Consider the following 25,335-nt stretch of genomic DNA (forward strand, 5'->3'; position numbering starts at 1 on the left):
AGATTCTTGTCAAAAATCGACATGAGTTGTGTTTAAGATATTAAGATTTAAGCCGCGGTTCATTAATAAAGAATATATCTGGACAAGAAGCTGTTCAACTGCTATGATAAATATCTGTGTCACTGAAGATAACAATACATTTAATCAATATTTAGTATACGATCACGGGCTCTTACCTGCTCGATAAGACTAGGCGCTATTTGTAGTTGTCACAGGTTTATAAATGATTTATTAGTTAGCATTGGGAATCCAGGCAGAATGGGTGTTATATTATCAAAGAAATTCTTCATATTCTTGTGTTTCATTTGTGGAATTTATATAGGATGTTTAGTGATTATGTTTCGACCATTTCACCGGTGAGTCCTTTAACATTATTTATCTTTATTATCATGAGGTTATCCACCTTAATAATGTAGAAAGTCTTCATTACTTTGACGTGCACGTACAAGAACCCTTGGCAGCCGGAATTCCATATAAGAGTAGACCGTTTCGCCGCTATCCGGACAAAGTTTCACTCATAGCACACTGTATTGCGTATACCCATTTCCATTAGCCCAGTTGGGGCAGGTCGTCACATCCCAGGGAAGGGTGGGTGGGGATAGATCTCTAAATTTCTGTTTAATCTGTTAAATTTTCTTAAAATCGTCGTGGTCGGTATTCGTGGTCACAAGACGGTCCTCATCGTTTGAAAATCTCAGGAGAGCATAAAATATACTCAGGCGAGTGATTTACACTCTCCACTTTAAAATGGATAGAACGTTACAAATATTGTCTTGTTCTTTGGCTATTATGTGGCTGGGATGTTTTGCTTATTTAATTGAATAAACATTCCAAAATCTGAGATGTTTTGTACATTTGTATTTCATTAGCTGGTAATAAAATAAAGATTATTATAATTTTTTAACTTAAATAAACTTTAATAACAACAATAAACAACAACAACAACAACAATAACAATAAACAACAACAATAACAACAACAGATGGATAACAAAACGTAACACTTGTAAAATTTCTCAAAGTTTGATTCGTCACGCCAACCAACAGTAAAATTTAATAATTATTTCCAACATCATAAACCGGGGGTTCTGGTGAGGGGTGGATGGCCGAATGGTTAGCACGTGCGCGTTGTATCATAAGGTCTGTAATTGAGTCAAGTGGAGTAGTTTCGGTTGTACGTGACAAGGAGTAGGGTCGCCTGTCCAACCTTTTCCTACGGGTCTTCCGGTTTCCTCTGTGGCCATCAAATAATAACATTTATTTGTGATTTAATATTTCATACAATTAAATCATGACACTAACTACCATTACTTAACCAGTTTTGGGGATTGAATGGCCAAATAGTTAGTACGTGCGTGTTGTATCATAAGGCCTGCCATTCGATTCCCCGGTTGTACGTGACAAGGAGTAGGGTCGCCTGTCCAACCTTTTCCTCCGGGTCTTCCGGTTTCCTCTGTGGCCATCAAATAATAACATTTATTTGTGATTTAATATTTCATACAATTAAATCATGACACTAACTACCATTACTTAACCAGTTTTGGGGATTGAATGGCCAAATGGTTAGTACGTGCGTGTTGTATCATAAGGCCTGCCATTGAGTCAAATTGGGTAGTATCGATTCTCCGGTTGTACGTGACAAGGAGTAGGGTCGCCTGTCCAACCTCGTGGGTTTTCTCCGGGTCCTCCAGTTTCCTCCCACTGCTAAAGACCCCTACGCGCAAGCGAATTATGTAAATAAAATTAACCCATATGTTAGTCCCGAAATGACCTAGTTTGTGTCGAGTGGACGTTAAACCCCATTTCTCTCTCTCTCTCTCTGAACCAGTTTATTTGTTACTTGTGGTACCTTTCACTTTATTAAGACTCAAAGTTCATGATAGTCTCATTCGCCATTTCGTACGAAAAAAATAAAATGATACAGTTCACATTCGCCCCAAATTCCCCACTTTGTAAGATCAAAAAAAGGACTGTTTTATCATGGACATTTTACGACATTCTAATCATTTTCGTCATAAATTCGTCAATTCAGGAGAACATTTTATCCAAAGTTACTCATTTCGCCATGGTGTATAGAATCAAGTCCAATACTAATTGAACACAGAATCCCAAGCCATCACAATACAGTAACTTGCAAGTTAATTCATAACTTTTAGTCCAGACGACCATAGACTGGACATGATGGCCATAAAATAAAAACGACCATAAATTGAACATGATGGTCATACAATCAAAACGACCATAAACTAGACACGATTACCATAAAATCAAAAATATCGGGTAATATATATTTAGATTGATTTTTATCACATTTTTGGCCGTTTTGTTTTCGTTTGTTTTAACTTTACGCGGATAAATAAGTTGCCATCTTTACGTTCCGCTGAACCTCTTTGGTGCGCCGCTTTAATTCGATTGAATCCAAATGAAATGAAATGGGGTTTAACGTCCTACTGTTTTGCTCCGAACTGGGCTAATGAAGACGGGCATACGCCATACAGTGTGCTATGAGGGTAATTTTGCCCGGACAGCGGCACTACGGCCTACTCTTATATCGAATTCCAACTGTCAAGGGATCTTTTACGTGCACGCCAATGTGTACACGGGACCTCGGTTTTTCGTCTCATCCGAATGACTAGACAGCTGTCCTTGTCAGGCCCTCCGTCCTGCATCACTAACAAGGGGGAACAACTCGATTGAATCCAAGCCTGCAAATTATCTTGATTTTGATTTCATTTAATAATTAATTGGTGTACAATGGAGAGAAAGCGAGGGGGTGGGGTGGGGGTGGGGGTGGGGGGAGAAATGGGGTTTAACGCCCACTCGACACAAACTAGGTCATTTCGGGACTAACATATGTTTTAATTTTATTTCAATAATTCGCATGCTCGTAGGAGTCTTTAGCAGTGGGAGGAAACCGGAGGACCCGGAGAAAACCCACTAGGTTGGAGAGCAATAGACAAAGCAATTAAAAATATTGATTTTAGTCAAAATTGAGATATTTACAAAAATGAGTCAATGAATATACTATCTATCAAACCAAAAGATCAAAGAAGCAATAACACATTTAGAAACACCTTTATTTGGACGTTTTGCGAGAGTACCGTATTCATAAATCTTTCTTTTTTCTTAAAATAAGATTTTGGATGTTTTGCTTTGGCCACTTCCGTTTCTTGAAATCTTCATTACGCATCTATCGTAGCAATGATCTCTGTGTTAAAATTATATAGTGACGTTTTTAACCAGTACTATCACATATGTGATAATGACTGACACCAATATTGTCCTTTAACATTTTATATCAAGCACTGGATACATAGGTTACAAGCTTAGGTTGCATTACAATACTTAAAATTAACTTGTCTATCTCTCCACACCCTAACTCACAGATCGAGTTTACTCCCTACATCATATAACTCTCTTGCGACATAACGGGGCATTCTGAATCCAGATGGCGTCTCTTGATCCTCAACGGTATCTCGCAACGAATTTACATAGCATCCCCTCTCTCAAGAACGCAATGCGTGTCTAAACTCTATAGGTTGTTGTTGTTGTTTATTACAGATTTAACTCCAATACATTAAATATGATATGGACAAGTTGATTTATTCAAATTATTTACATTTAAATGGTTGAAAATTGGTAAAAACACAAAATAAAAAAAGTTCTTGTATATCAAAAATTCAACATACTTATAAAATCGCTCTTGTGAGAAGACGTGAAAAGAGAGGGTGGGCCATCTTCTCCCTTTGTCATAATGCGGATAGAAACAAAAACCGTGGGGGAAAAGAAGCCGCTTGCTTTATGTGCTCGCGGTAAAATCCACACAACTGGACCCGTTCATCGGGGTTTTCTGGTGTGGTTTCCCTTGTCAGTGGTGCAGAACGGAGGGCCTGACAAGGACATCTGTCTAGTCGTTCGGATGGGACGAAAAACCGAGCACCAGTGTATACTTTGACTTGTACGTAAAAGATCCCTTGGCAGTTGGAATTGCCCGGGCAAAATTTCCCTCATAGCACACTGTATGGCGCATGCTCGTCTTCATTGGCCCAGTAGGACGTTAAACCCCATTTCATTTCATTTAAGTTCCTTTAAAGTGGTTCACCACTTCAGTGTTTAAAAGTTATAGACATTCCAATAGGGTTTTTCTTGCGTATGACTCTCCCCAGATAAAAGTTACCTGAAAAGAAAGAGAAGAGTCAGCAGCAACACAGAACCAGGCAATTAAAACAAATTAAAACATTTATAGAAATAATACATGGCATTAAATTTCTAATCACAAATTAAATAAGATGGATTGATATGGATTGATATATGCGCTGAATTCCACTAAAGGATTAAGTGTAGGTCCCTATTCCTTTTTGTCATTATTTTTCCCTAATATATTCTTAATTCATACAGTAGACTGAACCGCCATACTGTCCTACAACAACAGTCCCTTCCTTTGTAACTAGATATGTAGTTCCCTATCTTAATGTCAATTTATTCTGATATTATTAAAGCATTCAGATGGCTTAGCCGCCAACCTGGTCTACACAACCAGTAATCTTTCTATGACTAGTGCTCTTTTTTTCACAACTAATTTAACAGTTTATTCCCGATTTTGCTATGAATTATGAGATCACTTCATAAATTTTATGTGACATTTTTCCCGGGGGGTCAAGTACATCTTGGAGGGTATGTTGAAGTTTTACATCTTCCATTTAACTACTTACATTGAGTCTTGTCTCTTCAAGTTTATTGGACGCAATAACGACATGATTAACGCTCGAAATGTGTCCGCATTCGTACTTCACTGGTTTATATTTATGAAATCGGTTCTTGGTCGATTTTGGGGGGTTGGATGGCTGAATGGTTAGCACGTGCGCGCTGTATCATAAAGCCTGTCATTGAGTCAACTGGCGTGGTTTCGAATCCCCGGTTGTTCGTGACAAGGAGTAGGGTCGCCTGTCCAACCTCGGTGGTTTTCTCCGGGTCCTCCGGTTTCCTCCCACTGCTAAAGACCCCTACGGGCAAGCGAATTATTGAAATAAAATTAAACCATATGTTAGTCCCGAAATGACCTAGTTTGTGTCGAGTGGGCGTTAAACCCTATTTCTCTCTCTCTCTCTCTCTCTCTCTCTCTTGGTCGATTTTCAAAACAGGCTATAAAAGGTATTCTCCTGGTTTCCATAGCAACCGTAAAACATCCTAGATATCGACTCAATGCGTAAAATCCAACTACTTAACGGTTAAGAAGCTTCAGATAAGCTATACTTTGTGTTTTTCTCCAATACACTCTGTGATTTAAAAATAAAAAAACGCAAATAGGACACACAATATCATTTTTGGGTCAGTAACGCTACTGATCTTGTTCTTGCTGTTCTTGTTGGTGGCGCTTTTCGAAAAAAGCCCAAGGCTCCGCCAATTCATGTACGATTCACATAAAATTAGGCATGATGGTTCCTTGGACAATTGCGTTTAGATATGAAGTCACAATTCCAAGATGACGTCATACCCAGTTTCTGGCCCATAGTACGCCACTATTTGTTATAATATGGTTGCACAAACACAGCGGGGTCGTAGGCCATGTGTTGTATATATGTCTTCTGTGATTGAAACACAGGGTTTAATTTATTCCGTAATATGCTCTACTGATTATAGTTAGTACATGTCATGATTACAAGGTTTTTTATTTTTTAAAATAACGGTGCGCGATTTGAATTTTTCTGAACATATCAATTTTCCCACGGCCTAATTCCCTCTAATGTGTACTAAAATTGATTATTTAACATTTAATTTAGAAAACAAAATCAAAATAATTATCAACGCTATACACTGAAAAAACCCTTGTGTTGGATCTCAACACAAGAACTTGTGTTAAAAATATTTAACACATGTTTGTGTTGTATTGCATTGCAATGACACAAGTTTGTGTTTTTTTTTCAATGTCTTAACACAAACTTGTGTACATTTATAAAATCTTTCCATATAATTAATTACGTCGACATTAAAGATAACATTTATTATGTTCCTTTATCACTAGCCTATATGTAAAACCACTCTTCCTGAATTTGAATGTCGAGTAATTCACTTGATTTATTTTTTAATATTTCTAATTATCTAAAAGGATATATTAATTATTACAAACATTAAGTAGAAATCGCAATGTATGTATCGTGCGATGCATTTAATATCTCTTTTAAAACAACGTATTTTATAACAGTATACTGATATAAGAGATCAAAGTTTTAGTCAATTATTATCTAAATATAAACTATTTATTTAATTAGATATAATAAAAGATTATTCTGATTCTACTCTTTGTATATTTTCACATCTTGTCTCAGACAATATACAGAGACAGGTTATTACAATGTCTGCATTTGGAAGTGTCTGATTGATATCGCCCCAATAAACTTGACACATAAAGACAATAACAATTGTGTTATATCTACGTTTTTAAAAAATGTTTGAATGGGCGTGGAAATAGTCGAGTTAATCTTTTTATTTAATTTAATTGGTTCATTAATCGAAATTGGAAATTTATTCTTACCTGTAAATGACCAATTAAAATGAATTACTCTTAAAACAAAGAAAGAAATATTTATTGAAGTAATTTTGCTGTATTAAACCCTGTGGTACTGCAAATGTTAACTGTATTATTAAGCATTAGTATCGAAAAAAGTGATATTGTTGTGAAAAAAGTTTGTTCAGAAAATAAGAATATCAGGTTTGTGATTTTGGTATTTTTTAATACAATGTATTTATAACGCAAATTTTTCGTTTCGGTTAAAACAAAATATACCTCCATTTTAATTGGCCGAAGGATGTGTGACTAATAGAAATATGGCGGGCGGACAAACTGACCAAACAGTATATTTCGAGGTATTTGAGGTAAGCTAATTTAATATTATATCATAACTGCATGTGCATAATTGTGTTTCTGTTTGATTAAATATTCAAAAAATCATTCTTAGGATACAACCTCGACACCAGTCCGCCCTGAATTGCAATGTTTGTTTTGTGTTCTGGGCGCCATTTTGAATATAATACAATCCAGCGATAGTGTAGTCTAATTCCTTTAAAAGGGAATCCGAATTTGTTAATTTTCTGCAATACCACTTCGGTGGAAGCGGACGTTAAATAAAGCTATTTCACGTACAAAGACCTACAATAAAATCCAGGTGAATTGGGAAAAATATTCATGTATTTTCTTGATGAAGAGTAGCTATTTCAATTTGTAAATGCCCAGTCATCTTAGACAAATAATAATTCCAACTTCAAATCAGTTGTATTTATTCAAATCATACCATGAAGAATTGTATTTTTCCACTTGCATAATAATAAAAACTTGACTTTTATTATTTTATTTCTTCAGGCCAAGAGCATGGAAAATTGGTAATTGCCTTGTATCACTGCTAACTATAAATCACAGGGAGCCTTGGGCAGAAATGATAATATGGTTCTCAGATATGTTACTGTGCACAGACTGAACAGAAAATATTTATACACTTGCTATTACAGTACTGGCCAAATTAATAGCAATTTTTTCTAAAAACGTTGCAGAAGTAACTCACTAAAATTGAAGTATGAATAAAATCATACACCGTGAATATATTGAACTGAATATTCTTACACATAACCATAGGCGTACGGGGAAATTTTTGACTGGGGGGCGGTGGTGGTTGGTGCCCCAAAAATGTAGTTAGGTTCTTAATATGTTACATAATAATAATAAATTCGCTGTTAAATTGGACACATTCAAGAACACAATATTTTTTTATACAACTTTTACAACGTACAATTGTGTGCCCAAATTTTCCCAGAATTTGGTTCCCAGCCCCCCCCCCCCAGCTCGTACGCCTATGCACATAACCATATTGACATCTACTTCACATTGCATGGTTGGTCGACGCAACGCCGTGTATAGATAAAGTTGCGACAACTGTGAAGCCAGGAATTTCATATGACGTCATGCAAACTTATTATCTATTTATATGACCTATTATATTGTTGGATGTCATAGATTTCAGCGAATAAGTGTATATAGAACATAAAACATACATTTTTTAAACAAAAAGTATAGCTGAACATACTATTATTAGTATTATACAACAAGAAGCGCACATTATTGTTATATAGTCTTATTCTATAAGAAAAATCAAAATAAAAGATACACTAGATAAAAGTACTATTAAACCAGGGGCGGATCTAGGAATTTTGAAAAGGGGGGGGGGCGCTGCAAAATGAAGGCATTGACCGCGGAGACGGGGCTTGCCGCTGAGGGGGGGGGGGGGGTCCCAAGAAAATTATCCGTCATTTCCTTGCATCTGTAGCCATTCCAAGAGTGGTGTGTTTGAGTCGATGGTTCGAGTCATTTGGGATCCCTACAACGGGTTAGGAACGGACATATTTGAGTCTGAGAAACGGCACTTTCAGCCGTAAAAAAGGGCACTGTTGAAAATTAGGGGGGGGGGGGGCGCCCCTCGCGCCCCCCCCCCCATTGAATCCGCCTCTGATTAAACATATTTAACTTGCATTCGCTTTTAAAGGAGCTAAATCGCTAATATTTGGGAACTAGAAATTGTCACAAATGGGTCGCACTAACCTTGATGTTGACAAATACGTAAGACGATATGAACATCAAGGTGATATATGCATATATGCAGCATAGATAATTAAAACTTCTATTCAAGTTAAACCAACTGTATCTATTTATGTCTTACGTCGAGCTGAATACATTTTATGATTTATTGTCATTAAAACATCTATTGGTGGTTAACAGTGTGTAACTAAAAACTAAAATTGGATCTTATTATTGCCAATGATATAATGTACCTTGAATTTTTTATCACAAAGTCTATCGCATCCAGATATTTAAAGCGCGTTTACAATATATTCATTTTTTTGTATCGTAAAATTCATCTTCATTTGACGAACTACACCCAAACTACAGTCAGTGTAAACACGGTTTGGAGACTGTATCTGAACTACAGGGTACATCGAACTACAGTGTACATCATGCTTAAGAGACACTATCTAATATCCAACAGGAAAAATGACGATTAATTTAATATCCGCCAATTGGTGTTGCTGCTATTTTGTATTTTCAAAATTTATCTTCAAATTCAGAGACATCGAAAACCATATAAAGGACATTGCAAAAGTCATATCTTACGTATCTTAAGAGATGCCCTTTTAGTCTACCAAATTTATGTTTTTTTTGTTAAATTGCCTTATACATGTATTACCAAATTCGGTAGCCCTTTTAAAAGAAATGCCCGGCACCACATGGAAAATACATTTCTTTAATTGATGTTTGTCAAATTCGATTTCCGCACATTTCGCGTACATAACCACGATATAATGGTCGAACATTACGTACATCAGATAAACTATTTTTAAAGCCCAAAACTGTTCAACTAGTCTCTTTTAGTTATCAAGCACCTGTTTTATGGGATAATCTACCATTTAGTTTAAGATGTTGTACATCTCTATATTCTTTTAAAAAACAACTTAAATCACATTTATTTAATGAGGCTTTTAACTGACTCTGTATACAATTGTTAACATGTCCATAATCTTGTCGTTTATTTATGATTACATTGTCACTTTGTAAAGTGCCCCTGAACATGTTTTATGAAAGGGCGCGCTATAAATATGCTGTAATAATAATAATAATAATAATATTACCAAATTTGGCGGCCATTATGAAAGAAACGCCCGGCACCATATAACAAATACTTCTTTTTTTTAATTTGACGTTTGTCAAATTCGATTTTTCGGCACATTTCGCTTTCATAACCACTCTGTGTATGAGGAATTTAAAAAGAAATCATTTACAATCCAACGAGTAAATAGTAAAACACACTGATTACGAGATATCGCTCTCAGAAAATTCCCCGATTTTGGGTATGATTTTGTTTGATATATTTATCACTGAACCAAACTGCATTGGTTTCTTTTGCATTTTTTTTTTAGGGTAAAACGTTATATTATCCCTCAACGTCTAATACTGCAAGAAAAAAACAAATTTTGGTATGTAAACCTGTATGAAGCCATGACGTCATAGCTTTTATGGCGTCATAATTGGGACCCAAAATGGCGCCTGGAAATGAGTTGTCGTAACTTTCCCACAGTCTACTCACTCATGTGCTCATCGTTGTATACCAACTAACGTTGAAAAAATCAATTTACGTCGATTTTTGAACATTTTAAAAGTCGTAGTTCGATTCGGCGCCCAAGAAAAGATATAAATATACACCAAAAACATGGCAATCAATCAAGTTGAAGCGTTTTGGCGTAAAACATCTGTTTAGGCGAGATGACGTGTTTTTGGTGTACATGAGTAAGCAATAATGCTACCTGACTAAAATACCCCCCCCCCCGCCTTTTGCATTCGCATGTAGTCATACATATGAGTCTCAAAATAATATAATATATTGTTAAATTATGCTCTTTTCAACTCCCCCGCCCCCGCCGCCGCCCCCTGCTCAATGAGTTATTTTACTTTTATTCTGCCATCTAAATAACTCTATACCCATGACTGGTGTACCAAGTTAAATCCACATCAAAACCCCATTTGTCGATAAGTGTATTTATAATAATCACTTGAACATCCTTGGAGAATTATATCTATTTAGTGAATATTAATACCAAAGAAAGAAAACAACTCTAAATTCTGAATATAAAGTCATCAAATTCTTTTACAGATCTTATTGTGGAAACCCAAAAGTTATATTGCCTTTTTAATCACATTTTTGTTTTTAATGTCAAATACCAAACCATCTCTAATATTGTTTCATTACATAGAATGCAGTGTAATCCTAAACACTAAAGATTTGGTTTGAAAACTTGAAATAATATAGAGGGATCATCAATAATTAATAGTAACATTCGATAATTATAAAAATGTATTATTGTAGGATGAAATCAACCTTTATTTTTAAACATTTAGTGAACATTTCGGATGTTAATGCCTCTTTTATATAAAATGGTTTTATTAATTAATCAATTTTTGTTTTACAAATTTTTAATTTTCTCCATTTTGTTTGATTTTTATGCTATATTTATTTTATCTATCTATAATTATTTGCCTGTGCTTTATCTATTAGTTCCCATTTATATACTGTAGAAAATTTTGAATTCCTAATCTGTTAAAGGGAATATTTTTTCTTAAAAGTATTTCAATTTAGTGCATTATTAATGTCTTTAGTGCTTGGTTTGGTTGATATTAAATTTAGATATATTTAAAATGTATGTTTTGGGACCATGGGGTAGGGATATTGTGAACATATATATTATATTCTGAGTTCTTTTTAAGGTTAATTGTAAAAAAAAATTAAATAGCTTTTTTTGAGGGGTGGGGGGATATTGTTACTATTGAACACAATTTTATTAGTATTGAAATTAACTTTGTTGATTAATATTCCAAATGTCTCGGTGCTTTATTTTTCAATTTAAATAGCTACTTTTTATTTAATAATTGGGAATGGGGGGGGGGGTGGGGGTATTTTTTCATTGTATAACACAATTTTATTAGTATTGGAATTAACTTTGTTTATTAACCTTCGAGATGTCTGTATTGGTATTAATTAGGCATTAATTTATTTTTTCATATCATTTATTGAATAAATAATAATTTAACAAACAAAATTATTATGTCATTTATCAATAATTACAGTTTAAACAGAACGAATGGAAGGGGTTGCATTCGAAAGGTTGCTATACTGGATATAAATTGGTAAAATACAACACAAGTTTTTGTTATACACAAGTTTGTACGAAACAACACGAGTTTCAGAAATTTCAACACAAGTTTCAGAAATTTCAACACAAACAAGTTTCAGAAATCTCAACACAAATAATGTGTAGATTTTCACACAGGTTTTGTGTTGTTTCAACATTTAACACAAGTTTTGTGTTGTTTCAACATTTAACACAAGTTTTGTGTTGTTTCAACATTTAACACAAGATTGTGTTGTTAAATAGAGACACCTAACTTGTGTTGAAAATAACACAAGTTTGTGTTGTTTCAACACAAGTTTTTTTTCAGTGTAGCTTTTCTCCCGGCTTGTATTCAATCATTTAGATTTCGCGAACAAGTTAAGATGGCGGCGGACGTCACCCAACAATCAGTCTACCGTAGACTACAACTTCCAAGAAATAAAAACCTGTATTGTGCGCAGATTATGCCAAACAAAAGAAGTAAAATGTGCCATTTGCACGGGATTTCGCTTCATCATATGTTTGTCAATACCATGAATGGCATTTAACAATTTTTGGACTGACAACCCAATTAGAAATTCATTATATCTGTATGTTGCAATTCTTCGGAAAAAAACGTTGAATTAGTAACTGGTGATCCTTAAAAATCGTTTTAGACATTCCAAATATAATTTTAACACAGAGGTCTTTGATATGGTTGATCCGTAGCAACGATTTGAAGAATCAGTAAGTGACGCAAAACATGAGTTATCCCTACTGGACTGAAGTAGAGAGTGATTACACAGTCGATTTTCAACTCAAGACGAAGTATTGTTAGCTGATATCTATTCGAAAAGAACTAGTCTTAAAAGGAATTGACTGTCATGAGATAAGAGAAACCGATCAAAATAGAAATGTTTTTATTTATTCTCTACTTATCGTGTTAATGTTATTGTTTCCTGTTGTAGTTTAGTTCCTGTTTAATTTATGTTCCTGTTTAATTTATGTAGCTGTTTTATATTTATGTTCCTCATGTAAATAAATTTTATTTTTACAAAACTGATATTCTGTTATCACTACTAATCTGGGCCCTTATTCACGAAAACTTAAACTAAGATAAAATCGAAATTTTAAGAAATACTGCAATTCGATTGGCTGACCAGTAAAATCAATTTGAATATATCCAATGAAGTTGCATTATTTCTTAAAATTTCAATTTTACCTTAGTTCAAGTTTTCGTGAATAAGGGCCCTGTTATTGAATATGTCAAAGTAATCAATAACATGTATCATATTAAGACCATAATTAAGTAGACTGTAAGAACCCGAGACGAGCGGAGAAAAGCAGAGGAGAACGTGGCTGAAGGGCGGAATGGTTGTCTTAATGCCTTGAATTAACTTATGGTATAATGTTCTCTGTAATAAATTTAACAAGGAACAAAACACGCGTCTGTTGTACCCTTGACTAATTGCGTTACGTTATTGCTATTATGTCAACGGAGACACATTGACAGCCACTCTTCTTCTAACAGACGACGTCTTACACTTACACACCAGAAATATATGGTGCCACATCATGAGGCGAAACCTAATATCCCTCGTCCAGTTGATCATGGGTAGCGAAGAAATGGTAATGGTATAAGTAGTCCCTGTTTTATTTGAGAAGGAATCTGCGAGAAGGACGTGTTTTTTTCCCAGTGATTCATGCTCACTCTAGACTTCTTGGACCCTGTTTCAAGACCCGCAAACCATCTAAACTGTCGAAGACCTAAGCCCACGAAGGGTAGTCAAGTCAGCTGCGACGACACCAGGGGTGGTGGTGGTGGTGGGGAGGGGGGGGGGATAACGGGTCGTTCCTCAGCCCGGAGCTACGTTCCACCTAGCGCCGATCAGAGCAACCAGTCCGAAGACAGGCGCTCTTCGTCTGACTACAACACTCCGAATCGATATCAACTCGCTACACACCGGAAGATACGCCGACGGGGACGAACCCTTCTCCACGACCGAGCCCGTCCTCAGAGAAAAACAAGTCCTTAGTGCGTCAGGCGTCGCTCTTCTTCGACGCTTTATTTAACGGGTTTCCATATGCAGACACTGTAAATATTACGCCGGGTGTTGCAATGGCAATATATTAAATGATGATATTTAAAACCAATTTATTGGTTAAATTTACTCATTTGAATATCATTGTAGTATTTAGAACATTTGGAATTTCGTAAAATAACAAAAACACGATGATTTTACGTTTCTTGGTGGACTCTTTATAAGAAATAAACCATGTTTTATTACGGTCTAAATATTATAAATATATTAATTCGTTGCAATGGATTATTCAAACTCAAAATCTGTGTTGTTTTTAAAATAAGGATTCCGAAGTTTAATTAACAAATTACCCTTTAATTGGTACTCTCATGAGAATATGATAGCAATGACGTCACTATTACATCGCAATTACATCATGTATGCAAATTTAAAAGTTCTGACCAAAAATATGACTCTCTCAGATGATAGTAAATGATTTTCAAGTTTGTTCAGCACCAAAGAACAAGAACCAAAAAATCTATCCATACCCATCAAATCTATTATCGGACCATTGGTAAAAGTGCAAAAAATTATGTTGGGCCATGTTGAAAATTTGCCCAAGAACCAGTTTTGAGTTCTGGTGATTTGACTCTATCAAAAAATATCCAAAGTGTTTTGTTCTTCCTTGGGTAGGGGTATCTCAGGGGCGGATCTAGGAATTTTGAAAGGGGGGGGGGCGCTGCAAAATGAAGGCATTGACCGCGGAGACGGGGCACGCCGCTGTGTTGGGGGGGGGGGGGTCCCCAAGAAAATTTCCTTGCATCTGTAGCCATTCTAATGGGTTGGGGACAGACATATTTATTCTGAGAAAAGGCACTTTCAGCATTAAAAAAGGGCACTGTCGAAAATTAGGGCGCGCGCCCCATTGAATACGCCTCTGTATCTCGCCATTTAAGCCCCTTTTGGGGCCTTGGCCGCTAGCCTAATTAGAGTAGCTTGAATTAACAATACACACATACTGTGCTCTTTTTTTTTTTTTTTAGATTACTCTACTTATGAGCGGCTTAACAATGTCTTGAGTTGAAGATATTAAGATGGCCTGACTTGGACTGGCCATTAATAAAATCATATCTTGTTGATGATAATTATATCTTAACAATAAACTTTCCACGTGCTGTGTCACTGCAGATAACGATAAACTTAATCAATACCGTTGTGCGATCGCTATGGAGCGGAAATTACCTATAGTAATATGAAGGCTAATATACTTACTTCTATGGATGTAAATTCTTACTTACATAATATACAAAATATATATGACTTATTTCTTAAATATTCTATTTACAATTTGTATTTTGTTCTATTTCCATTATTACTTTTAATTTATTATAGTCAGTTTGTTTTCGTAAACATTTTGACATTTCACAAATGTTACACGGCAGAGACGTCATAATTTTAACGTTTCTTTTAACAAATGGCGCTGTTTACAATTCTTTTGTCATTTTTGTCGCGGGAATTAGAAAAGCCAGAATACGTCAGACAGTCTGTCTTAGAACCTGATTCAATTTCTTACAGCAGTCCACATATAGCCACGTAGCGGTTGTAATTTTGTGTTTAAACCATTGGTTTTGTGTCTTCAAATTATCTCTAAAGCGTCACGAGTGTCGTAAACGAGGCAGGATATGCTAAGTCTTTCTAGAACATATCGTGTCACTTCTCATTCAATGAGTTAAAGTAGCTAACTAACTGTGTGTGGGTGGATCGCTGTGGGGATTATGCTGCTTTGCTGTACTTAACATCTGAATTATCACTGCCTTTTTCTAATCTACCCCCCCCCCCCCCAACCCAAAGTGATATCACGGATAAAACATTGGGAATGATTTACTTTTGCACCTAAAATAATTTATTTTGGAAAGAAAAGATGCGTGCTTTTGGGTTATATGAAAAATGCGCAATTTCCTATGTCCTCAATCCGCCACCATATAACTGTAAATGACATAAATTCTGCTCTATATATCACTGACTCTTACCAGCCCGGTAAGACTAGGCGCTATTTGTAGTTGTCACAGGTTTATAAATCATTTATTAGTTAGCATTTGGAATCCAGGCAAAATGGGTATTATATTATCAAGGAAATTCTTCATATTCTTGTGTTTCATTTGTGGAATTTATATAGGATATTTAATGATTATGTTTCGTACATTTCAACGGTGAGTCCTTTTATGATGTTTCTTTAATATATTCCCACGATGCTATATATTTAATACTATAGAAACTATTTTTAGCGGACATTGAGTGAAAGCGATATAATATAATGAAGGACAGTTTTATGTGAATGTTATCGATAATTCATTACGAACAAAATATTATAGAAGGATCTGTTGAAAGGCCTTAATATAAATAGTCGGGTCGTTCTAAAGGTTTGTCCAATACTCCATTAAATAGCCGTTAGATACAACGACCCGGGACTGTACAGCGCGAATCGTGAAAGTGGGAAGCTAGCATTAAGGCGGTTGTATAAACATCTTCTATTTCTATAGTAACAAAAGACTGGTTTGCGCAAATAAAAGTAATTGTCAGACCGTGTATGATACCCCTGTGTCTAAAAATAAAATAGATATTTGAGTAACGCCCTTGTTGAATAAGTAGCCAATAATAGTATATCTATATATATATTTGTGACTGTCGTTTGTCTGTCTGTCTGTCTGTCTGTTCGGGGTTGGCGGCTACACTAGGTCTGCCCCGAGTCTGAAATTTGGGGTATATGGGTAGCTCGGACCGGGGAGTAACATAGGCCAGGTGGCGTTAGTCTACCACTTCCGGTTTCGGAGTTATGACCCCCGAGCGAAGCCGGTCTGTTCGGGGTTGGCGGCTACACTAGGTCTACCACTTCCGGTTTCGAAGTTATGACCCCCGAGCGAAGCCGCGTATCCTGCTAGTATAATATAAATCTGCTTGTATGGTAAGGGATTTAGAAACATTGCTGAGTAATTTCATTAGCCAGTAAGCGCCTCTAGATCCCCTGGAGCTTCCGGGCCCTAGCCTAAAGTCCTGGGATAGTAGCCCCCCCCCCCGCCCGCCGGCCCTGGTGTACTGCGTCTATATCATATACATTGCAGTTTTAATAAGAAGGTTAAGCACATTCTGACTGACTGCAAGTTTCTTGAGGACATCAGATCTATTTATTACCATTGCCAATCATTACATAAGTTATTTGCCCAACCGGGTCTATATTGCAAACTACTACACTCTTTTAAAAAAGACCAATTCTTATTGTCAGTTTTAATTGTAAATATATATTATACATCACCTTGTTTTTCATTTTTAAATATTTATGTACATGAAGTGTGTTTTTTATTTTTAATTATTTAATATACTGTGATATTTGCTTTTATTTGTGTACATGAATACTTTGTGATATTATATAGTGTCTCATACTATTCACCATATGTCTGGTGCAATATAACCCGGTTGGAGCTGACGTGCCATAAAACCATATTTCATTCATTCATTTAATAAGATGGCGGGTCGTATTAATGTTTTGTTCCATATCTTATAAATACCCCGTACATGGAGGTTTGTACTACGTATATCAGTTTTTATCTAGCTGACTTAAAGGCTCAATACCACTCTTGTTGTAACTGAATAATATGTCCCAATCTTTATTCTGGTCAACAAATTGTACTATTTTACAATATTTCAATTAATTGATGATACAAATTTCATCTTAACAAACCTTATTTAAAAATTTTGAAAAATTCAACATAATGGTTTGAAACGTCTAACGTAAACATTTTCAAATGAAACTTCGATTTAAAAATATTTTCGAATCCTCTGGACAAGTAAAATAGGATGTAATGGATAATTTACACAACAGGTAGGACACTTAAACATCTAGTACTTAGATAGAGATATTATTTATTTTCTAGAGCTTTCAAGCCAGCAAGAGTGTGATTATCCCTTTAAGGGTTAAAAGGTTACTGTGAAAAATGAGATATTCATATTAGTTGTCGAGCTATTTATTTCCCCGCTTACATCCTATTTGGATCTTTGCCTCGCGTTTAAGTCAATCTCGCCCATTATACCCCCGTCAGACCGGGGTGGCGTCCTTACTATGCTACTGCGGCGACGGCAAATGGTCTCGGAACGCGTTAAGATCGCCATAAGCATGGTAAATGCATGATGAAAACGCCAGAAATCGTGCTGTGGTCTCCATGGTCGCAAATGATCGCCAAGGTTCTGCGATCTGACCTGGACAGCTGTGAGAAAGCGACTTTTTTCAAGTTTTTAATTATCTGGACATTTTGTCGAGTTGTGTTCACGTTTGCCGACGATATCGTACATTTTCTGGTCGCCGTACGGTCGTAGCAGCGCAGTAAGGACTCCGACCCGGTCTGACCGGGGCATTACTAATAAAAATGAATCCAAACGCCAAAAATTAACTACCCCGATATTTTTCTTCTGCAGACCTGGGAGCAACAGTAGCTTTTTGAGAAACCTGGAAGCCCCGTGTTCGATCAGAGAAAGGTCATGAGGATTTTCTGGCGTGATTCCCCCTTGTCACTCAGTGGGGCAGGACCGAGGGTCTGACAAGGACAACTGTCTAGTCGTTCGGATGGGACGAAACATCGAGGTCCCGTGTACACATTGACGTGCACGTAACAGAACCCTTGACAGTTGGAATTCGATATAAGAGTAGACCGTAGGGCCGATGTTATAGCGTATGCCCTTTTCATTAGCCAAGTCGGAGCAGAATAGGGGAACGTTAAACCCAATTTCATTTCATGAATCCCGGGGTGAGGGTAGGGGGGTAAATATCTATATAATTATTTATCGTCGGCCTGGTCGGTATTCGTGCCACAGGGCCCCGACCCGACCCCCAATGTCCTATGTATGGCTATGCAGGGGTAAATTTCGAAACCCTATTTTTGCATAGGCCTTGGAGGCCCTGAATTTGTGAAGGGATTCTACACGTGCTGTCGCACAAGATGACGGTCTTGTCACCTTGTGGTAACCCTTGGTCTACCAGTTCGGGGGCGAGCATCCGTGGTGTTGGTGGCCCGAAAGCGTTGCTGAAGCCTGTAGATGGTCTGCACATTGACCTGGAAGTGATTGGCAACGGCTTGGGCAGTGTGGCCAGCGTCGCATCTTCCAAGCGTCTGGTTCCTCTGAGCTGTCGTGAGTCGGGGCATGCTGCTGGCGTTGTAGTGTGAATGGTTCAACCATGCAGGTATGGGAGTGCATTTTATAGGGCTGGTCCCGGTGAACAGCACGTGCAGCATGAGTTACATGAAAATCATGGAGAACACATTACCATCTCTGAAGTCAGGTTGCGTTTTTGAGAACATTTCCTGGGTTTGGAAAGGAGCCTTATTGCTCAGGTAAAGTTGGAGATGTGGTCACAAATATACAATAAAAACATTTGGCAAGTTTTGTGCAATGCGTCTATTCAGAGAAACATACTCTAATAGTAAGTCATCTTAAGGATATTAGATCTAATCATTACCGATGCCAGTCCTTATATCAATTATTTGCTCAACCGGGTCTATATTGTAGATTACTAGACTTTTTAAAAGAGACAAATTTTTACACAAAATTTTAATTATATATTGTAATTTTCATTTGTTGTATTTTAATTATATATATATATATATATATATATATATATATATATATATATATATAAAGTATTGTGATAGTCGTTTTTAATTGATAATCTCTGTGATATTTGTTTTTATTTATGTATATATAGATTACTATTGTGATTATTATTAGGTTTGTCCAAACTCTCATTAAATAGCCCGAACATGCAGGTGTTTACTGCGTCTATATCATATACATTGCAGTTTTTATAAATTGTTGGGTTGTTCTAAAGTATTGTCCAAAACCTTATAAAATAGGTCATACATAGAGATGTGTACTACGTTTTTATAAGATAGCGGGTCGTTCTCAAGTTTCCTTATAAATACTCCCGTACATTGAGGTGTGTTTGTTTAAACATAGTTTATAGTACTATAGAACATAAATAAAGTACAAAAGGATTGGGACAAAAGTTACTACGTATATCAGTTAAATGGTCACAGTGAAATATGAGATATTCATATTAAAGGTCGAGCTATTTCCCCCTTGGTAATCCTATTTGGAACATACATCACTCTCGCCAATTACTCTCCCGTCAAAAGGCATAACCTAGTAACACACTTTTTCTTATTTTGAGAAAACAAAGGAAAACGTAATGAATGAATATTAAACCCCAGCTCATCCATTGATTTGACTATTGAGTTTTGCTGTGGTATACTAGGCAAATGAAGGAAGTTGCTAGGTTGTGTCATGGGTGTAACTGCTTACAAAATCAGAACGACAGAAGATTGGAATATCTAGTACAACAACATGAAGCACATACCCTAGTAACTACAAATTTGGTCCTAACTCAATTTTGATAAAAAAAAGTGAGTTACTAGGTTTTGCCTTTTGACGGGAGTACTAACAAAAATAAATCCAAACGCCAAAAATTAAATATACCCCCAATAAGTTTTCTTCTGCAGACCAGGGAGCCACGGTAGCTGAGTGAGCTGGATGCTGGCTGGCTAACCTGGAGGTCATGCTGAGAAAGATCATCTCGATTTTTTGGCGTGGTTCCCCCTTGTCAGTGGGGCAGGCCGAGGGGCCTGACAAGGACAGCTGTCTAGTCGTGGGACGAAACAGCGAGATCCCGTGTACACATTGACGTGCACGTAAAAGATCCCTTGAAAGTTGGAATTCGATATAAGAGTAGACCGAGACGGCGTTCTTCGGGTAACATTTCCCTCATACCAAACGTTAGCGTTTGTCCTTTTTATTATACGTCCACATTCATAATGTGGACGTATATTGCCGTCGCCCCTGTGTGTGTGTGGGTCTGCGTTTGTATATGGTGTATATCGAGGACACACATCTGAATACACACCTTCTAATCGCGGACCTGTGTCAACCGAGGACGTCCTCGGTTCAACCAAGGACTTTTTGAACTAAATCTAGGACTGTAACGGTGTTCAGACGCCCGGATTTAATATCCCATTTGATTTTAAGGTCGATCTGAGGTGACCTACGTTAGGCAGTATTCTACAGTTGGGGTGTATCTTTCGTGTGTGTGATCTGCAAAGGGAAAAATATGATTATGTGTATCAAGTCCGCGGTGAGTGTTTATTGGACAGCGAGTGTATCAAGTCCTCAGTTAACCGATGTCTACCATACACATGATATATGGTCACGTGGGAGAAATAAGTTATTATTTATACCATATCTAAACTTAATCGTTTTAAACCCGCACGATGTTAAAAATCTAGCCATCTAGTCATTATATTACTTCGGACTGAAATTTCGAGATTTTTACCTGGCGTAACATATAAGATTATTGCCGAAATGATAAAGATAAAATAATGAGTAATCAACAGTTGAAATATTGATAAGTCGCGCAATTTCAAGTAGTGACACTTGTTAAAGCATATTAAGCTAGTTACAATTGTCTTATATAATGCGTAGGTACCACTGGGCAATTTTTGCCTTGCCGATGTACCGGAACAGGTTTTCAGGTGTCCTAGGGGAGCTCCTGGGGCATCGCGAGCCATGTGTACCCATCGGAGGGTGTAGCACTATCATCGTTGCGACATTGTTTTTAAATTTATAGACAAGAAATAGAGAAATAAGATGGGTTAAACAACATTTTTTATCTTTACAAATTATTCTCTATTGTCAGTATAGTAGCTATGGTATGAGTTTATTTAAAACGCAAATTAATTGTTTGTGAAATAGCGTGAGAATAACAGGAAAGGGGGAATAACAGGAAAGGGGTTCTAAGTTCAAGGATAGATTGTGTCGAAAAACATGTGACGGAAATTTACGATTGCATCATTTGGCTTATTTGACCAATCTCTGTAATTTTTTACATCATACTTGACCAATTAGATAATTGAAGATCCAAATCCAAAAACTACAAAACTATCATATTGGTGAGAATTCGTTAGACAGCAGCTTGGTTCTAGAAGGGAAAAGATGTAGAAGTTTCTATTCAGAAGACTCGTCCATATCGAGTCTGACTGGCTAGGGTTTGAGATCGACTTTAGTATTGTAATCTATACTAATGCTTATATGTATCCAGCTTGATATATAAAATGTAAAAACGAACAGTTGCATTGTTATAACTACTGAGAAGACAGACGTCTTAAGAAAACAGTAAGAAGTAAATACACAACATGAAGCAGAAGTAAAGACAGCTAGAGGCAAATTCTAGACGATCACAAGGCTACTAAGATATGTAGTAAGAAAAGATGCATTGGTCGTACGTAGGATGTGGCGACCGATTAGGATCTCCAGCTCTCTACGTCTGACACAAGGCCCATGGTGCTACAGAGGTCACGGAAGAACTGCGAAAAGTTTCAATGCTTGCATGTTCAGGAAAATAGATCGGGATGCATCCCCAGAGCTTTCCAGATTCACAAGGAAATTCCGGGGATGCTTCCCTGGAGCTTCCGCGAAATATGCCCCGGGGCATGACCGAAGCATCGGCGATGTCTTGCTGATGTATCAGAGGACCTTTGAGGATATTTAAATCGGGGATGCCTCGGGGAAAAAGTATTTCGCGGAAGCTTCAAGGAAGAATCTCGGAGCTTCCCCGTCGGGTAAACATCGGACAAATTTTCAATACTAGCTTTGAAATTTATCGCAGTTATCTCCAGGCTTCCCGATGGTTTCATATGGCCCGCGACGACTCCGAAGCATCGGCGATGTCTTGCTGACTTATCAGGCGACCTTTGGGTATATTTGAAGCAAAATATTTCGCGGAAGCTTCACTGCTCCATGGAAGCATCTCCGGAGCTTCCCCGTCGATCTGAAAAGCTGCCGGTATGCCCTCCCGGCATGTTTTCCAGACAAAACGTCGGGAACACATCGGAAAAAATTTCAATGCCAGCTTTGAAATTTTTTGCAGTTCTCCGGAGTCCTCCTGGTGGTTTAACATGGCTCATGATGACCCCGAAACTTCCCCTTCACACCAGGGCGTCTCAGGGGGATCATCAATTTCAGTCGGTAGTATATCGCCGATGCAAAAAATGCCCAGTAGGACCTTGACATAGGTGCCACCGATATGCCACCACGCAAGAGATTGAGATCCCCCGACATGAATATTCACCCGATGATTTTGATTATCGGCAAAAGTATGCCGGAGCTTTCCCGGTTATTGGGAGCCCTTCCCGATGATTCATGGCAATTGCTCGGGGAGGGGGGGATTCCCAGAAGTTTGTGACCATAGCCTAAGCATCAGTGCACATTCACCAGACCACTCCCGATGCTTAATAAGTTCTATTTCTCACGGGACTACTTCGTTTCTTTGGGCAAAAACATCGGGACCCATCGGGAGAAAATTTAATATCTTAAAAAGTTAAGTTCTTAAAAGTTTAAATTAACGCTGTAAACCTCAGAATGCCTCGTTCGGCAATTTTGTCCAAACGTGGCAAAAATGTGTTATAATTTTTGCCACAATTTTGCCACGTTGTAACGAGATAAAAACAATGCCACGTTTGTCTGGAGTTTCAAAACGTAGTTGCCATGTTTTTGGAACCAGGTATTTCGTCCAGAACGAGACAGGGTAAAAATGCCTCATTAGCTGTATTTGTAGCACCATGAGTCTTTCTGTCTGACGTGGAGAGCGGGCGTAAATGTTGGAAAAACCGGTCGCCACATCCTACGTACGACCCATGCATCTTTTCTTACTACATATTTCTGTAGCCTTGTGATCGTCTAGAATTTGTCTCTAGCTGTCTTTACTTCTGCTTCACGTTGTGTATTTACTTCTTACAGTTTCTTAAGACGTTTGTCTTACCAGGAATAACAATGCGACAGTTTGCTTCTACATATTTTTTTTATATATATATATATATATATATATATATATATATATATATATATATATATAGCTGAATACAGGTATACAAGCATAATAGATAACAATACTAGCTAAAACCATTTCTCTACCCTAGCCAGCCTCGCGGCTGTCTAGGAACTCAGTTGTAAGCTCTCTGGAACCTAATAGAAGCCTAACGAATTCTCACAAGTATGATAGTTTTGTAGCTGTGTGTTTTGGACGTTCAATTATCTAATTGGTCAAATATCATGTAAATAAGTATAGAGATTGGTCAAACAAGCTTAATGATGCAATCGTAATTTTCCGTCACATGTTTCTCGACACAATCTATCCTTGAACTCAGACACTCTTTCCTGTTATTCTCACGCTATTTCATAAACAGTTAATTTGCGTTTTAAATAAACTCATACCTTAATATACTGACAATAGAGAATAATTTGTAAAGATAAAAAATGTTGTTTAACCCATCTTATTTCTCTATTCCTTGTCTATAAATTTAAAAACAATGTCGCAACGACGATAGTGCTACATATTTGCTATCAACACACAGAGTCAAAACAAATTATTTTTCGACCATCATGTGACAAATTGCAGATCTACAAATTAGATTATTTATTTGGGATATGGTTCATTATTATTGTTTACTAACTGGAGTTCTATCGTGTATTTATTTTATTAATTCCATTTCACCATCGGTTTGGCTTATTTCACAGTTAAGTTATATACATTTAGTAAGAACCTTAGAACGACATAGTGGGGAATAACTATCATCTTAAACACCTCAATACACACTCTGCCAGCGGCATGTTTGATCTACACTCACTTAACTTTAATCCAAACTTTAAATCTTTCAACGGTAAGTAGGTGCTAGATAAATGATTACAACCCCCAGTTGTATGTATGAGTAGGCCCCCAAGACGTGCAGTAGAACGGATATGAGTAAATCAATTATAACAAAAAATATAGAATATTTCTGAATGAAACTTTAAACCTCTGTAAATAAATACAAAAAGCAATTCGAAATAAAATTTTAAAAAAGTAATTTCGAATAGTAAAACCAAAAGTATAGGAACCACCCAAGTTTTAATAAAATCATGCATTATAACTATTTTTATTTATTTATCTTTGCTTTTTCAAATTTAATTGGGTTCTTCGTGTGTAACAAGGTATACATATTTATTTTATATAGAGTGCCAATTTTTAAATCGGGGAATATATGTTTTTACAGCTTTAGATCATAGTATTTATATATCTCTCTACCATAAATAATAGCCCGAGCATGTCACACAATATATGGATTTCAGTATAGTATTTTACGGGGTAGAGTTGATGTGGAGTATACAGGCGCGTTCACACTGGGGGTTTAATCTGAATTGAACTCAGAATAAAGTCTTATTCCGGATTTAGGCGTCACACTCAAAACTCAATCCGAACAATAACGAATCCGTATATTTTTTCCGAATTCAATCTGGAACAATTATTCCAGATCAGGTTATTCGCAGTCAAAATTTGAGAGTGGCGTTCTTGATTCAGATTAACGGGGTTACCGGAACCGAATAACTTTGCGCGCATGTTCACTTCTAATTCAATTTTATGGCTTGGATGGAATCGTGTGTATTTTCCGGGCCAATAGTCTGCAAATATATAAAAATTAATATCAGATCACGGCTGTTCTTTTAAGGCCTAGACATTTGAGGCAGGGCAGGGCAGGGCATTCCAGTTCCAGACATCT

At 36.8% G+C, this 25,335-nt stretch overlaps 1 protein-coding gene across 2 annotated transcripts in view; it reads left to right on the top strand.

The window, feature by feature from the left end:
• Window positions 1–257: 257 nt before the first annotated feature.
• LOC126831048 (uncharacterized) overlaps window positions 258–25,335 on the top strand; it is a 75,734-nt gene continuing 50,656 nt past the window's right edge. Inside the window, exon 1 of one of the 2 annotated variants that reach the window (XM_050561652.2) lies at window positions 258–356. In XM_050561652.2, the coding sequence (XP_050417609.2) occupies window positions 259–356 (98 nt within the window). In that variant the 5' untranslated portion in view covers window position 258. Of the gene's footprint in view, window positions 357–15,750; window positions 15,916–25,335 lie in introns of those variants that run through there. The other variant, XM_050561651.2, reaches the window with a different exon arrangement.

Source organism: Patella vulgata, chromosome 8 (assembly GCF_932274485.2).
Source record: "Patella vulgata chromosome 8, xgPatVulg1.2, whole genome shotgun sequence".
NCBI classification, from domain to species: domain Eukaryota; kingdom Metazoa; phylum Mollusca; class Gastropoda; family Patellidae; genus Patella; species Patella vulgata.